Source organism: Oncorhynchus clarkii, chromosome 15 (genome assembly GCF_045791955.1).
Source record: "Oncorhynchus clarkii lewisi isolate Uvic-CL-2024 chromosome 15, UVic_Ocla_1.0, whole genome shotgun sequence".
NCBI classification, from domain to species: Eukaryota; Metazoa; Chordata; class Actinopteri; order Salmoniformes; family Salmonidae; genus Oncorhynchus; species Oncorhynchus clarkii.
In genome coordinates, this window is record NC_092161.1 from 31299901 (window position 1) to 31317663 (window position 17763).

General features: G+C 43.5%; 1 protein-coding gene across 2 annotated transcripts in view; it reads right to left on the reverse strand.

Moving 5' to 3' along the window:
• Window positions 1-13159, reverse strand: part of LOC139367203 (sickle tail protein homolog) — a 225790-nt gene extending 212631 nt beyond the window's left edge. For both annotated transcript variants that reach the window (XM_071105384.1, XM_071105380.1), the window contains exon 1: window positions 12920-13159. In XM_071105384.1, the coding sequence (XP_070961485.1) occupies window positions 12920-12992 (73 nt within the window). In that variant the 5' untranslated portion in view covers window positions 12993-13159. The remainder of the gene's footprint in view (window positions 1-12919) is intronic.
• Between the last annotated feature and the right edge of the window lie 4604 nt (window positions 13160-17763).

A 17763-nucleotide genomic window follows, 5' to 3' on the forward strand; every position in this document is an offset into this window, starting at 1 on the left:
TTAAATGGGGGCGGCAGGGTAGCCTAGTGGTTAGAGAGTTGGACTAGTAACCGAAAGATTGCAAGTTTAAATCCCCGAGCTGACAAGGTACACATCTGTCGTTCTGCCCCTGAACAGGCAGTTAACCCACTGTTCCTAGGCCGTCATTGAAAATAAGAATGTGTTCTTTAACTGACTTGCCTAGTTAAATAAAGGTTGAATAAAATAAATTCAATGGCAATTCTTACTTTCACCACATGAAGTGCTTTTGGCACTAGCATTCCCTCACAGGCAGCCCTAATACACACACACAGAAAAGTATTTCTCAAGTCCAACAAAAAGGTGTTTCTGGAGCCTTTGTTCATATTTTATCTGTGCCCCTGCAAATGAAAAACAAGCCTGAGGAAGTCTATTGCTATTGGGGTAAGTTTCCCAAATCGCAAAAGAAAGTGTCTGGACACTTTTACAACATGCAATTAACATCCAAAATATAGATTTGGTTAAAAAAGGTTAATATATCCTTTAAGTAATTTCCCCATGTGGATAAATACATCTTTTTTTTTTACTGAATGTCATTGTTTAACCACTGGTCGTAATAGTGCATTTCTTGAATGAGGAGAGTGATATGTCATTCAACGGTGCTAAACAATACACTGTGTGTGTGTGTGTGTGTGTGTGTGTGTGTGTGTGTGTGACAGAAATGCTGTGTTGACATATTCTGCCTCTGCACCAGTGATCCGGATCACCTGATTAATTTGGACCCTCATCCAAATTAAATAACAGGTTTATTAGAGTCAATATGGGCATATACAGTAGGTATAGGGACAGATAATACCTATTACGTAGAGCCAGTTTGTTCATGACCCCGTACACACACACACACACACACACACTAGAGGTCGACCGATTATGATTTTTCAACGCCGATACCGATTATTGGAGGACCAAAAAAGCCGATACCGATTAATCGGCCGATTTTTTTGAATGTATTTGTAATAATGACAATTACAACAATACTGAATGAACACTTATTTTAACTTAACATAATACATCAATAAAATCAATTTAGCCTCAAGTAAATAATGAAACATGTTCAATTTGGTTTAAATAATACAAAAACAAAGTGTTGGAAAAGAAAGTAAAAGTGCAATATGTGCTATGTAAGAAAGCTAACGTTTCAGTTCCTTGCTCAGAACATGAGAACATATGAAAGCTGGTGGTTCCTTTTAACATGAGTCTTCAATATTCCCAGGTAAGAAGTTTTAGGTTGTAGTTATTATAGGAATTATAGGACTATTTCCCTCTATACCATTTGTATTTCATTAACCTTTGACTATTGGATGTTCTTATAGGCACTTTAGTTTTGCCAGTGTAACAGTATAGCTTCCATCCCTCTCCTCGCTCCTCCCTGGGCTCGAACCAGGAACACAACGACAACAGCCACCATCGAAGCAGCGTTACCCATGCAGAGCAAGGGGAACAACTACTAGAAGGCTCAGAGCGAGAGACGTTTGAAACGCTATTAGCGCGCGCTAACTAGCTAGCCATTTCACTTCGGTTACACCAGCCTTATCTCAGGAGTTGATAGGCTTGAAGTCATAAACAGCGCAATGGTTGAAGCACAGCAAAGAGCTGCTGGCAAAACGCACAAAAGTGCTGTTTGAATGAATGTTTACGCGCCTGCTTCTGCCTACCACCGCTCAGTCAGATACTTAGATACTTGTATGCTTGTATGCTCAGTCAGATTATATGCAACACAGGACACGCTAGATAATATCTAGTAATATCATCAACCATGTGTAGTTAACTAGTGATTATGATTGATTGTTTTTTATAAGATAAGTTTAATGCTAGCTAGCAACTTACCTTGGCTAACTGCATTTGCGTAACAGGCAGTCTGCTTGTGGAGTGCAACAAGATAGAGGCAGGTCGTTATTGTGTTGGACTAGTTAACTGTAGTGTTGCTAGATTGGATCCCCCGAGCTGACAAGGTGAAAATCTGTCGTTCTGCCCCTGAACAAGGCAGTTAACCCACCGTTCCTAGGCCGTCATTGAAAATAAGAATGTGTTCTTAACTGACTTGCCTAGTTAACTAAAGGTATTTTATTCTATAACCTATTTGACATGCTTCTTTGAACATGACCTCGCCTGAAACTTCAAAAGGGAAGGCTATTTGACTCACACTTATCTGTGCCAGAAATGTACATTCCCAGAGCACCCTTGAAAAACAGTGTCATCATTAGGACTGGCATATCATGGATAATTAGAGGTTTTGGGCGACACACAGAGAATGTTAATAAGATACACACAGTACCTCATAGACCTGCCCCCAATAAGGTAGATCACCATTAATCGCCAAAAGAGCAAAGGGGACATTTTCAAAAACACAGCTCAAAGCGGAAGGAACACAACAAATTGGGTGGCCAATTGAGACCTCCATGGGAGTCAGTGTGTCCGGCCCAAATAGCACATAGGCCCTGGTCAAAAGGCAGTGCACTATATAGGGAATAGGGTGCCATTTGGGACAGAGTCTAGCTCTTTATACTGTTTTACAGAGGAGCAGTTTAGATTACGTTCTCTAATCACTACAACGATGGGGAAGATGTTTTTTTAATCAACAGTTGTATCCACAGGCTAAACTGAGCTGTGAGACGGTTGTTGTGTCTAGGAGCACTGTGTGTTAGCAAAACAGCCAGTAGGAGTCATTAAGTGCCCAGTGTTGACTGATACATGTGTCATCTGTTTTCCGAGCAGATGGACAGCATTACTTCCAAGACCTCAATCTGCTTCTTCATTTGTGCATTTGATGCCGATGAAGGTCAAAGCATGTCGTGACCTCATAAACTCTAAGAAAACAAACCAGGGGTCGCATGTATCAAGTGTCTCAGAGTATGAGGGTTGACTTGATACCTGGGGCAGGGAAGACCTGATCCTAGATCAGCACTCCTAATCTGAGACACGGAGAATATGGGCCCTTGTGCAGACCTGGGAATCCATTACTGTTTCTTCTGTGTTAAGAAACAATACAACAGGGGGGAGACACTGAAAAAAACTGGCGCAAAGAGAGCCAAAGAAACATCTGGTTCCTTTCCACCACATTCCACCACTGTCCCACAACACAGCAGTGGAGAGACTGGAGTACACAGGAGAGTGCGGATGGAGAATTCATCAGACACGCAAAGCAGTCTGATCCAATCAAATTCAGACGACATGAGTGGTGTTTCAAAGATCCAATCAGATTCCTCCAGACATGGTTGGCGTTTCATGGAGGGAACATCCCCCTGATCCACCAGACATTCCCAGCTGATATACCAGACCTCTAGATCATCCAAGCATAAAAATACCAAGTCTTTTCCAACACATTGCAGTCTCCTCCAACACATTGCATAACTTTCCACATTCCCATTGCTTTGTCCCAATTCCCATAGCTCCTTGTTTTTTTTTACATTTTGTCACAAACACTGACTTTGCATTCACCCTTGAGTGGCTATAAGCCTCTCTTGTTACTAGTGGTAATTGGTGGCTCAGATGAAAGAAGCTGTAATGTTGGTTGTTTGGTGTGTGTGTGTTCATGCTATGTGTGTGTGTGTATGTGCGTGCCTGCCTTCCTGCATGCATACAGTGCCTTCAGAAAGTATTCACACCCCTTGAGTTATTCCACATTTTGTTGTTACAGCCTGAATTCAAAATTGTTTACATAGATTGTTTCTCTCACCCATCTACACACAATACCCCATAACGACAAAGAGGAAACATGTTTTTAGAAATTGTAGAACATTTCTTGAAAATAAAATGCAGAAATATCTCATTTACATAAGTATTCAAACCACTGAGTTAATACCTTGTAGAATTACCTTTGGCGGTGATTACAGCTTTGAGTCGTCTTGGGTATGTCTGTATGAGCTTTGCACATATGGATTTGGGCATTTTTCCCCCCATTCTTCATTGCAGATTTTCTCAAGCTCTGTTAAGTTAGATTAGGAGCTGCGGTGAACAGCAATCTTCAAGTCTTTCCACAGATTTTTTATGTGATTCAAGTCTGGACTTTGGCTGGGCCACTCAAGGACTTTCTTGTTCTGAAGCCATTATTCTGAGGCCTTTCCAGCATTGCTTGGCTGTATGCTTGGGGTCATTGTCCTGTTTGAACGTAAATATTCACCCAAGTCTAAAGTCGTTTGAACTCTGAAGCAGGTTCTCATCAAGGATTTGCCGGTATTTGGCTACATTCATTGTTCCCTCTATCATTACCAGTCTCCCGTTCCCTGCCGCTGAAAAGCATCCCCATAACATGATGCTGCCACCACTATGCTTCACGGTAGAGATGGTGCTAGACGGGTGATGAGCTGTGCCTGGGTTTTTTTCAGACAGAGCGCTTAGCAAAATAGTTACATTTTTTGTCTCATTAGACTACAGAATATTTTGCTTTATGCTCTCAGAGTCCTTCACATGCTTTTTGTAAAGTCAAAGTTTGCCGTCATGTGCCTTTTTCTCAGGAGTGGCTTCCATCTGGCAACTCTACCATAAAGCCCAGATTGCTGAAATGCTGTAGAGACTGTCCTTCTGGCAGGTTCTCCCATATCAGCCAAAGAACTCTGTAGTTCTGTCAGAGAGGTCATTGGGTTCTTGGTCACTGCCCTAACCAAGGTCCTTCTTGCCCGCTTGATCAGTTTGGTCGGACGGCCAGCTCTAGTCTGGGTAGTTCCATATTTTTTCAGTTTCCCAATGATGGAGATCACTGTGCTCTTGGAAACTTTCAACACTCTAGAAATTGTTTTATACCCTTCCCCAGATATGTACCTCATCACAATTCTATCTCGGTGATCTATGGACAGTTTCTTGGACTTTGTGGTATAGTTTCTGCTCTGACATGCACTATCAACTGTGGGACCTCATATAGACAGTTTAGGTTCTTCCTAAATCATGTTCAAACAATTGGCCACATGTGGACTCCAATCCAGTTGTAGTGCCATCTCAAGGATGATGAAAGGAAATTGGATGCACCTGCGCTCAATTTGAAGTGTCATAGCAAAGGGGTGTGAATACATACTGTATGTGAATTAGATATTTCTGTGTTGCAAAAATGTCAAACATGTTTTCCCTTGGGGTAGTGCGTGTAGATGGGTGACGTATTTAAAACATTTGTTTTCATCCATTTTGAATTCAAGCTGCAACACAACAAAATGTGGAATAAGTCAAGAGGTGTGAATACTTTCTGAAGGCACTTTGTGTGTGTGTGTTTCAAGCACTCTCCTTCAGGCATCATTTCCTGAAGAACGGCCTGAATGTTTAGTCTGTCCTTAATACTTCAAATTGGAATGAAATGTCAGGCGTCACAAGAGTGCATTTGCCGCGCGGCCGGTAAAAGGCGAGGCCTGGGAGAAAAGATCTCCTTTCTTAGAGGGGTCACTGAAGAGGCCGATCTCAGTAAATCAGGAAGCAGAGATAGCAGAGATATGGAGAGGTCAGCAGAAACATGGGGAAGAGAAATGCGATAGACCAGGAGAGAATGAATGCGGAACCATTGATTTTCTCAGAAACCCTTAAGGTGGGCGTTTTCAGGCACCCTGTTTGCGTCCCAAATGACACCCTATTTCCTACATAGGGCACTACACAGAGCCCTATGGACCCTGGTGCACTATGCAGGGAATAGGGTCCAACTGGAAATGTTTCTTCTTTAGTGGTACCGCTGTCACCTTTCAACCTTAAGCCAAATGAACAGCAAAATGAAATACATTCTGTTATGCCGAAGGCTTCAAAGCATGCACAGCATGTGGTTTAATTAAAACTTCAGCAAGTGGAAAAACGGTGCATCTGTCTACAGCAGTTGGTTCGGAACATATTTTTAAACGAATAAATTAGGGGACATTTAAAAAAAAAAAAAGCAAACAGGTCTATTGTTCTTTGTGTCCTTGTAATTCAGCACTAAAAACACACTTGACATCAACTCAAGGGTGCATTAGCTTTGATCTGAAAGCCATCTTCCCCAGTTAAAGTTAACAAAACATGAGCATGTGTTACTGTTACTCTGAGGGTGAGGCTATGGACTGCTCTTAAAATCATATTGTTTCAGACACAGTAACTTAAGAGCCTGGCTTTAAATCCAACGTGACTGGCTTTAAATCCAACGTCAAAACAGCTGATTAGCATCTCTGGAGGGGCTATTTCTAGCAGGGAGGGAAGACTGATCAGTCTCCTCCTCAGACGGACGGAGGAATGAATGGACGGACGGGTGGGCGGACGGCAAGCAGACAGACAGATCGACAGACACATACAGACAGGCGGGACAGACAGCCAGCTGATGAAGTCAGGGTATTTCACACATCCCATCGCACCACTAGGAGAAAGAGGCTTGGCTGCTGTAACTAGCCCTGGCTGAGTTCAATGGACTTGAATGTTTAGAGAAGAAACACCTGGTGGGGATCACTGTGTGGTCACCGCATATTAAAAATATCCTATTGTACCACATCTTTCACACCCGTGAGTTGTGTTGAGAAAAGTACCTTCCCGACAGCTACTCCGACATTGGCACAGATATCGCCTGCGTTCCTGTACATGTGAATCGGCCCTGTGTGATTCTCATTCCAACGCTGCACTTATCAACTCCCTTGAGAAGAGGCATCATTAAGTTAGCATGCTAATGTTAACACTAGACATCGTGACAAATGAAAAGGGATTTGACCCGACAGTCCGCAAATGAATCACAAATATGGAATGTGTGTGTGTGTGTGTGTGTGTTGTGTGTTTGACCTCACCACAAGGAGAATATCATATGAGTAAACCAACACCCCCGCCCTAGCCCACGCTATCTCCTGGCGACAGGGCCCTGTTTCGGTCATGTCGCTCCTCGGCCTCACTGTCGTTCTATAGCGGTTCAAAACAAACACTTTCTGACTAACCCCTATAATCAGGAAGGTGTTCACCATCGCTAGAGTTTGTTAACTTTCCCAAAATTCCCAGGTTTGCCAAAAAAGATTCTGGAATCAGGAAGGTAAAAACTGGAAATCTGGGAATCTGCCAAGCGGGATTTCTGGAAAACTTTGGGAAAGCATGAGGCTTTCCCATTCCAATATAGGACTTTCCTCTCCATTATCCCTGACAAAGTGTTGAGGCCACAAGGTTTAGTTTTGTCAGTTCAGTTAATAATGACTTTCAGTCATTCCAGCGTCATTAGTCAACGTATCAGTTCATAACCGGATTAAAATCCTGGTTTCATTTTGGGGTCCTGCTATGATCCAGGTGCCATTTGCTTCTTGTCTACTTAAGCAACCTGATCCTCCTGTATGCATCTGGTGAAATTAGATGATATTCAGCCCTGTGGTATCCCAGAGAGACGGTCCTGCCCTGGACGCTGAACCCAGCAGCTGCTTTTTAATCCGGGGGGGAGAGAGAGAGAGAGAGAGAGAGAGAGAGAGAGAGAGAGAGAGAGAGAGAGAGTGTGAGTGAGAGAGAGAGAGAGTGTGTGAGTGAGAGAGAGAGAGAGTGTGAGTGAGAGAGAGAGAGAGAGAGAGAGAGAGAGCGAGAGAGAGAGAGAGAGAGAGAGAGAGAGAGAGAGAGAGTGAGAGAGAGAGAGAGATTGATGGATGTTTGGGAGGGAAACCTAACACTCCCGTCACCTGGCTCTGGACCACAGGATGGGGGACTGCTGCTGAAGAGGCCATTTTGTGTTTCCCTCCCAAGCCATTCTGCATACAATCTGAACCCTGCCCTACACACAACCTCCTCAGCACTTTTCAACCCTGGCCCTGCCCCAATGCGTGTCCCTCTCTCTCGCCACACATGACTCACACACACACATAATCCGGGACAGGAATACCCATGCGCGAAAAGTGATACGTGTGCCAAAAGTAGTAGGTATCGTCCACTACGGCTGACACGCACAAACACACACATATGCGCGCACACACACACACACACGCACGCACACACACACACACACCAATTCAATGTCTTGACAGGGCTGTGTGTAGCAGCCTATTCTCTGAAGGGGATTTGCAGAGACTGGCAGACTTCCATTGTCTGCCCTCACGTAACATCGTCCACAGGCTATTGCGCACAGTGCATATAAGCTTGGGATATCAACAATTTAAAGTTGGCCTTTGTGGGAGTGACCATAGAATTCTATGGGAGTGATCTTACTGAGTAAAGGATTTGGCATCATTTAATTTGAGTGAATCTCACGACTGCAAGGCGTGGGTCCAAATGGAGGCAGGACCCAGGCAGGAACTTGAGGTGCACAAATTACATATGGGAGAGGTTTGGGGAGAAGCTGTTCTGGGAGATGATTGGTTGGCAGATTAAGCCAATGCCTGTACGCCGAGAGTTTCAAGTTTGGCACGTTGGTCCAGCAGACTCTTCGTGCATTTTGGTGGAAGTGTCTGGGAACATGATTAGCGCTCACGTGGCCTGTCAATCACCCTGTCGCCGTGGAGATGGGCTCAGCATTTCTCTCGTCATTATGACGTCCCAGAGTGGGTGCATGCACTGCAGCAGTGACCAGAGAGATGAGAGAAACAGCTGCGACTATCATATGCCTCACAAGCAATAAGCATCAATACACATCATCATCCCCTCATTGCATTCACCATAATAATAAACACATGGGCCCGTATTCATAAAAGCACTTTCATAAAGCGTCTCAGAGTAAGAGTGCTGATCTAGGATCAGGTCCCCCCCTGTCAATATAACCTTATGAATTATGATCTAAAAGTGCTAAACTGATCCTAAAACCAGCACTCCTCCTCTGAGACGCTTTATGAACAAGGGCCGCTGCACGTTTTACTGGAGAAGCAGTGTCCGTTTCTAACCATGTGTCCTCGGCGACCGTGTGGTGTTGTGGTGCACAGTGGGGCTGAGGTACCGCTGGAGAAAGAAGTGGTTCAAGGTGAGCGTCACCTCGACAAGACGGAGAGCGCACGCAGTCATCGTCAAGCCCCTGTACGCGCACACTGCGTCTATCTAGTAATGACATCAGGAGTGCACAGGAAAGATGGAGAGAGCATTGTGTCCACATACTGCAAGGACAACTGCTACCTTAAAGTAAGATGTATCTGGAGACATTAGCTATAGGAGTATAGAATAGAGTGACCCGGACATTCTCATCTGTGTTTGGCTCGTGTTCCATTGGGGGCAATACCAAACTTCCTACTAATCTAGCATCGGGTTTAGTCATGCTTTAGGCTGGTGGTATACAGTGCATGTGCTGTTGCATTGAGTTGGGGAAGATCCAGCCTGGGTTCAAATACTACTTGAAATAATTTCAAATACTTGCCTGGTGAAATTAAACCAATAGAATAGTCCAAACAGTGTAAACCCCGCCCATCTGGCAATCCAGGCAAGCTAAAGCAAACGCTCAAAGCATTTGAACAACTTCAAATAGTATTTGAAACGAGGTCTGGAGCATTATGGGTTAATCTGTAGCTTTCACGGGCCATATTTCTCACGAACCACGTTTCCGGGCCCAGACAGCATCCCTAGCTATCTCCTCAGAGCACGCGCAGACCAGCTGGCTGGAGTGTTCACTGACATATTCAATCTCTCCCTACCCCAGTCTGCTGTCCCTACTTACTTCAAGATGCCCCCCACTGTTCCTAAGGTAACTCAACTAAATGACTATTGCCCTTTAGCACTCATTTCTGTCATCATGAAGTACATTGAGAGACTAGTTAAGGATAATATCACCTCCACCTTACCCGACACCCTAGACCCACTGCAATTCGCATTCCGCCCCAATAGATCCACGGATAATGCAATCGCCATCGCACTGCACACTGCCCTATCCCATCTGGACAAAAGGAATACCTATGTAAGATCGCTGTTCATTGACTACAGCTCAGCCTTCAACACCATAGTACCCTCAAAGGTCATCCTTAAGCTCGGGGCCCTAGGTCTGAACCCTGCCCTGTGCAACTGGATCCTGGACTTCCCGACAGGCCGCCCAGGCGGTGAAGGTAGGCAACAACCTCCCCTATGCTGATCCTCAACACAGGGGCCCCATAAGGGTGTGTGCTCAGCCCACTCATGTTCTCCCTGTTTACCCATGACTGCATGGCCACGCACGCCTCCAACTCAATCATTAAGTTTGCAGATGACAGAACAATGGTAGGCCTGCTTACCAACAATGACCAGACAGGCTACAGGGAGGAGGTGAGGGCACTGTGGCGGAGTGGTGCCAGGAAAATAATCTCTCCCTCAACGTCAACAAAATGAAGGAGTTGATCGTGGGCTTCAGGAGGCAGATGAAAGCTTAAAGTTCCTCGGGATACCCGTCACTGACAAACTGAAATGGTCCACCCATTCAGACGTTGTGTTGAAGAAGGCTCAACAGCTCCTCTTCAACCTCAGGAGGCTGAAGAAATTTGACTTGGCCCCGAAGACCCTCACAAACCTTTACAGATGCGCCATTGAGAGCATCCTGTTAAGCTGTATCACCGCCTGGTATGGCAACCAGGCCAACGTCAGCCCAACACATCACTGAGAGCACACTGCCTGCCCTTCAGGACATCTACAGCACCCAGTGTCACAGGAAGGCCAAGAAGATCATCAAGGACCTCAGCCACCCGAGCCACAGCCCGTTCACCCCCGTTCACCCCGTCAGTACAGGTGCATCAAAGCTGGAACCGAGAGACCGGGAAAAAAAATCAATCTCAAGGCCATTAGACTGTTAAATAGCCATCACTAGCCTGCCTACACCTAGTATCCTACCCTGAATTTTGTCACTGTCACTAGCCGGCTACCACCCGGTTACTGATCCCAGCACCATAGAGCTTGCTGCCTTATGTACATAGACATGGAACACTGGTCACTTTAACAATGGTTGCATACTGTTTTACCCATTTTATACTGTATTCTAGCCAAGTCCATCCTATTCAACTATTGCAGTACATATACTATTCTAGCCATGTATTCTTCAGATATACTACATATTCTATCCACATACTGTCATGCCTGCTCCAGCTCTCCATCTCTGTCGCTCAAGGGCGCCAGGCTGCCCTTCATTACGCACACCTGTCACCATCATTACGCGCATTAACGCTCACTGGGCTCACCTGAACTGAAACCATGCAGTTTATTAGACTACAGATTAAATAAATGATGATGAACTTCACAGGGTGGTGAAAGTGCACAGTGATGAGCTTAATGCGTCTATCCAATTAATATTGAGGGTCTTATTCTGGTGACATGATGATCGATGCTTCACTGCCTTTTGACAAATACAAGTATTCTCGCTCTTATCCATAATAATCTCATCATGTAGCTTACCCGCACAGCCTACCAGAACTGCATCTGCGAGTTGTTGGCTAGAGCGAACGTTCCAAGACCAGAGTAGGCACATTTTCTATATAACACAACAGTTTTTGTGACAAATCAGTAGAGCTGAATATGCGGTTGAAACACATTGAACTCTAGAATTTTATTTGGTCAATGAAAACTTAAGCGAAAAAGATTGATTGATTTTTGTGTGCTCTACATCATCACGCACTGATTTGTATCCACAGCAGGTCAGTTTGGTGGGAATAAACCACTGGTGGGACATTTTGCAGATTTTCTTTATGTGAATTGTATTTATTATATTTGCAAGAAAATCTGTTGCCAATTGGAAGGAAACCTAGCTATAGAGAAGAATAAAAGAGACTGCACTTTCTATTCTCTTCATTGGGCATGAAAAGGACAAAATGAAACAGAGATCAACTCCAAGGACAGAATGCTACATCTCCCCAAAGAAACCAAAATGTAGCATTTGTTCCAGAGTTTCTGCTATTGCACAACAATTTCCCACTTGGTCCATGTCGACCATTGCAAGTTTTAACCTGAAGTAAACTTGCGTTCTCTCAGCATTACAATAGGAAGTCAGAGCACTTTTCTGGTACAAGCTGGGACAGCGAGGAGAGACCGGCACCCATATCCTGTATGCTTCTGCAATTCAGGTATCCACAGCAATTAGGGAGTGGCATTTCTAGGGTCACTTTGACAAAACATAAAGCTCAAAATTCATAAAACGTCTCAGAGTTGGAGTGCTGATCTAGGATCGGGTTTCCCCTGTCCATGTAATCTCATTAATTGTGTTTAAAAGGCTAAACTGATCCTACTTCAGCTAAATCAACACCGGTATGACACGCTAGATACATAACAGCCCTGGTCCCCGACATCCAAATAGACTGGGACATTCATATTCTGAGGATGTCTATGGCTTGGCAGTGAGCCTGATGTGGTCTAGCTAGCCTTGATGACCGTAACATCCGGGCTTAATAAGAGCAGGCACCCTGCCGGGCTTAATGCCATAGGGCATCAGGCATCAGTGGCCCCTATCACTGTCAGTGGCCCCTGTCAGTGGCCCTATCATTGACTCCAGGTGACAAATGAGCATTGTGACAGGTGATGCTACTTGAGATAACACACAGCAACTAAACCACACTCCCATGGCAATCCCATAAAATTGTAAGCAATACTTAATGTTAACTGATTGAATTATATGGAGTTAATGACTTTGAATCCATGATTGAATCCATGATTAGTCTAAGTATTTGTAATGCATTTATAACATAACATATGTAAAGGAAAATGAAGATAATGTTACAATCCTAAAATATAGGGCTAGATAAATCAGTGTATGTATAAAATTATATGGAGATTGGGAGCTTTTGGTCAAATTAATAAGCACATGGGGGAAATATGACCGGGTGCAGGGGCTGTGGCTACTACAGAAAATATTGTAACGGTTTAAACGTAGCTATAGCCTTATCCTAGTATCCCATGTTCATCAAAATACGTTTAAACAAGATAATTAGAAGCCTATCATTGGCCAAATATATAGACTGCCATATCAGCATTTTTTTTTTATAAATATGACTTCTCCTCCAAGCCAAGGTCAGTGTGGACACAAGCTCGAAACTTGAAAGCAGAAAACCAAGAAGCAAACAAGAGTAACAAGAGAAGCGCTTACTCGGTAAGTTGGGGCTAGCTTTGCGGTCAGTGGAAGGAAGCTGGTCCGCGAACTGCACCCGATGTCCCGACATGTTCGATAGGCTGGCTACCTGTCAAGTCAGGGGCAAGGTTGCACCAACACCGTCGCTCAGTCGCAGTTTGTTTCAAAGTATCCCACAACTTCCAACGATATGGTTCATTCGCAGGGGTCCGTCTCTTGCTGCTCTTGCTCGTTGGACGCGCATACAGATCGAATATAAATATCGTTCAGACTGTATGTCATTCAATTTCGCTTTTCCTCACTCTATGCCAGTTGCAGGCAGAAGATGCCAATACTGCAGCAGTAGTGCGGTCAAGGCAGCCTGTGATCCGACTCCGCTTACTACGGCGCTTACCTGAATGACTGCGCGCTAGTTGTGTGTGGAGTACTGGTCCATTGGCGAAGAGAGTGGGAGAGGCACCGGCTAGGCTGAGAGGAAAAGCTCATGTTTTTGTGCATGACAAAACTTTGCTATCCACATGACTGCAGAATGTGATCACAGTTTACAGCCGCAGAGGAAATAAAACATGTGGCCATTAAATAGCCAAAGCTAACGTTACACAAGTCAAAACAGGCATTAATATGTTCAAAGACAAACTTCATAAAATGTATTACAATAGCAGAAGTAGGCTACGAACGTGGGGAAAGGTAGACAGACATAAGATGTAGCCTACTTCAGGCTATTAAAACGGGGACGATGACGGATATGTATGTGCATGTGACGTCCTGACTAGTATTCTGCAAGCGGCACAAACGATGACGTCACTCGTGTGGTAATCCTTCAAAATGAAAGCCCGCATTTCAAAACAGCAATGTGGATAACTCATTCACAATATATTACATTTTAATCCATTTCCATTTTATTGTGCGTATATGCAAATGCAAGGAGACATTTATTGGAAAAATTACAAATGTGCTTCTAAAAAATTCTATGTGCACAGGTAAAAGTGGGGTTGGGAATACTCAGTAGGGTCTTTAGAATCTATATATTGTGTTATTTCTTGGAGGACTGAGGTCTATATACCCAGTAGCACTATCTACACCAGCCATTCCATTGTCTCTCTGACATTTGCAACATTGTTTCAATATTCAAATCTCCAGCTGTCCCACAGTAATGATCAGCGTTTCTCAGCCAGTCGAAATCATGAATCAACTGGCATACTTTTTATGGACATACAGTACCCGTCAAAAGTTTGGACATACCTACTCATTCAAGGATTTTTCTTTATGTTTCACTATTTTCTACATTGTAGAATAATAGTGATCACATCAAAACTATGAAATTACACATATTAAATCATGGAGTAACCAAAAAAGTGTATTTTATATTTGAGATTCTTCAAAGTAGTCACCCTTTGCCTTGATGACAGCGTTGCACACTCTTGAAATTCTCTCAAACAGCTTCATGAGGTAGTCACCAGGAATGCATTTCAATTAACAGATGTGCATGTTAATTTGTGGAATTGTGTTGTGACAAGGTATGAGTGGTATACAGAAGATAGCCCTATTTGGTAAAAGACCAAGTCCATATTATGGCAAGAACAGCTCAAAAAAGCAAAAAGAAACAACAGTCCATCATTACTTAAAAAAATTTTTTTAACTAGGCAAGTCAGTGAAGAACAAGTTCTTATTTACATTGACGGCCTACCTCGGCCAAACCCTAAGTCGGGACTCCCAATCACAGCCGGTTGTGATTCAGCTTGGAATCGAACCAGAATCTGTAGCGACACCTTTAGCACTGAGATGCAGTGCCTTAGACTGCTGCGCTACTCAGGAGCCCAAATCAAGATCAGTCAATCCGGAAAATGTCAAGTATTTTGAAAGTTTCTTCAAGTGCAGTCGCAAAAACCATCAATCGCTATGATGAAACTGGCTCTGATGAGGACCGCCACACGAAAGGAAGACCCAGAGTTACCAAATTGCAGCCCAAATAAATGCTTCACAGAGTTCAAGTAACAGACCCATCTCAACATCAACTATTCAGAGGAGACTGCGTGAATCAGGCCTTCATGGTCAAATTGCTGCAAAGAAACCACTACTACAGGACATCAATACGAAGAAGAGACTTGCTTGGACCAAAAAACACGAGCAATGAAGATTAGACTGGTGGAAATCTGTCCTTTGGTCTGATGAGTCCAAATGTTAGATTTTTGGTTCCAACCGACGTGTCTTTGTGAGACACAAGTAAGTGAACGGATGATCTCAGCATGTGTAGTTCTCACCGTGAAGCATGGAGGAGGAAGTGTGATGATGTGGGGTTGCTTTGCTGGTGACACTGTCTGTGATTTATTTAGAATTAAAGGCACACTTAAAAAACAAACAAATTATGGTCCCACTAAGTGCAAACCAGATGGGATGGCTTATCACTGCAGAATGCTGTGGTAGCATGTTTTTCAACAGGACAATGACCCAACACACCTCCAGGCTGTGCATGGGCTATTTTACCAAGAAGGAGAATGATGGAGTGCAGCATCAGATAACCTGGCCTCCATAATCACCCGAACTCAATCCAATTGAGATGGTTTGGGATGAGTTGGACCACAGAGTGAAGGAAAAGTAGCCAACAACTGCACAGCATATGTGGGAACTCCTTTAAGCATTCCAGGTGAAGCTGGTTGAGAGAATGCCAAGAGTGTGCAAAGCTGTCATCAAGGAAAAGGGAGGCTACTTTGAAGAATCTAAAATATAACATATATTTTGATTTGCTTAACACTTTTTTGATTAGTACATGATTCCATATGTGTTATTTCACAGTTTTGATGTCTTCACTATTATTCTACAATGTAGAAAATAGTAAAATAATTAAGAAAAACCCTTGAATGAATAGGTGTGTCTAAACTTTTGACTGGTACTGTATACAATAAATAAAACAAAGTGCAGCTACAGTGCCTTGTGAAAGTATTCGGCCCCCTTGAACTTTGCGACATTTTGCCACATTTCAGGCTTCAAACATAAAGATATAAAACTGTATTTTTTTTAAAAGAATCAACAACAAGTGGGACACAATCATGAAGTGGAACAACGTTTATTGGATATTTCAAACTTTTTTAACAAATCAAAAACTGAAAAATTGGGCGTGCAAAATTATTCAGCCCCTTTACTTTCAGTGCTGCAAACTCTCTCCAGAAGTTCAGTGAGGATCTCTGAATGATCCAATGTTGACCTAAATGACTAATGATGATAAATACAATCCACCTGTGTGTAATCAAGTCTCCGTATAAATGCACCTGCACTGTGATAGTCTCAGAGGTCCGTCAAAAGCGCAGAGAGCATCATGAGGAACAAGGAACACGCCAGGCAGGTCCGAGATACTGTTGTGAAGAAGTTTAAAGCCGGATTTGGATACAAAAAGATTTCCCAAGCTTTAAACATCCCAAGGAGCACTGTGCAAGCGATAATATTGAAATGGAAGGAGTATCAGACCACTGCAAATCTACCAAGACCTGGCCGTCCCTCTAAACTTTCAGCTCATACAAGGAGAAGACTGATCAGAGATGCAGCCAAGAGGCCCATGATCACTCTGGATGAACTGCAGAGATCTACAGCTGAGGTGGGAGACTGTCCATAAGACAACAATCAGTAGTATATTGCACAAATCTGGCCTTTATGGAAGAGTGGCAAGAACAAAGCCATTTCTTAAAGATATCCATAAAAAATTTCGTTTAAAGTTTGCCACAAGCCACCTGGGAGACACACCAAACATGTGGAAGAAGGTGCTCTGGTCAGATGAAACCAAAATTGAACTTTTTGGCAACAATGCAAAACGTTATGTTTGGCGTAAAAGCAACACAGCTGAACACACCATCCCCACTGTCAAACATGGTGGTGGCAGCATCATGGTTTGGGCCTGCTTTTCTTCAGCAGGGACAGGGAAGATGGTTAAAATTGATGGGAAGATGGATGGAGCCAAATACAGGACCATTCTGGAAGAAAACGTGATGGAGTCTGCAAAAGACCTGAGACTGGGACGGAGATTTGTCTTCCAACAAGACAATGATCCAAAACATAAAGCAAAATCTACAATGGAATGGTTCAAAAATAAACATATCCAGGTGTTAGAATGGCCAAGTCAAAGTCCAGACCTGAATCCAATCGAGAATCTGTGGAAAGAACTGAAAACTGCTGTTCACAAATGCTCTCCATCCAACCTCACTGAGCTCGAGCTGTTTTGCAAGGAGGAATGGGAAAAAATGTCAGTCTCTCGATGTGCAAAACTGATAGAGACATACCCCAAGCGACTTACAGCTGTAATCGCAGCAAAAGGTGGCGCTACAAAGTATTAACTTAAGGGGGCTGAATAATTTTGCACGCCCAATTTTTCAGTTTTTGATTTGTTAAAAAAGTTTGAAATATCCAATAAATGTCGTTCCACTTCATGATTGTGTCCCACTTGTTGTTGATTCTTCACAAAAAAATACAGTTTTATATCTTTATGTTTGAAGCCTGAAATGTGGCAAAAGGTCGCAAAGTTCAAGGGGGCCGAATACTTTCGCAAGGCACTGTAGTTTGCTGTCTTTCCAGCTTCAGTTTGAAGTGATTGTGTTAGCTGTGTTGTTGGCTAGCTCCTCTGAACAACAGTGTCCTGACGAGAGAACACATTTTCTACGCCAGGTGAAATCACGCATCATTAGCTCATTGTTATGGATGTATCCAAATAAATGTCACTCGAAAACAGCAAAAACAAACGCACATGGAGCTACTTTGCTGTTATTCTGGGTCGCATCCATAGAGACAATATAAAAAGACTGAACGACTGGGTCGTGTCTCTGGCAACCGAACCGACAGAACGAACGACCAGCCGGTTTGGGTAGAAACCCTAGATT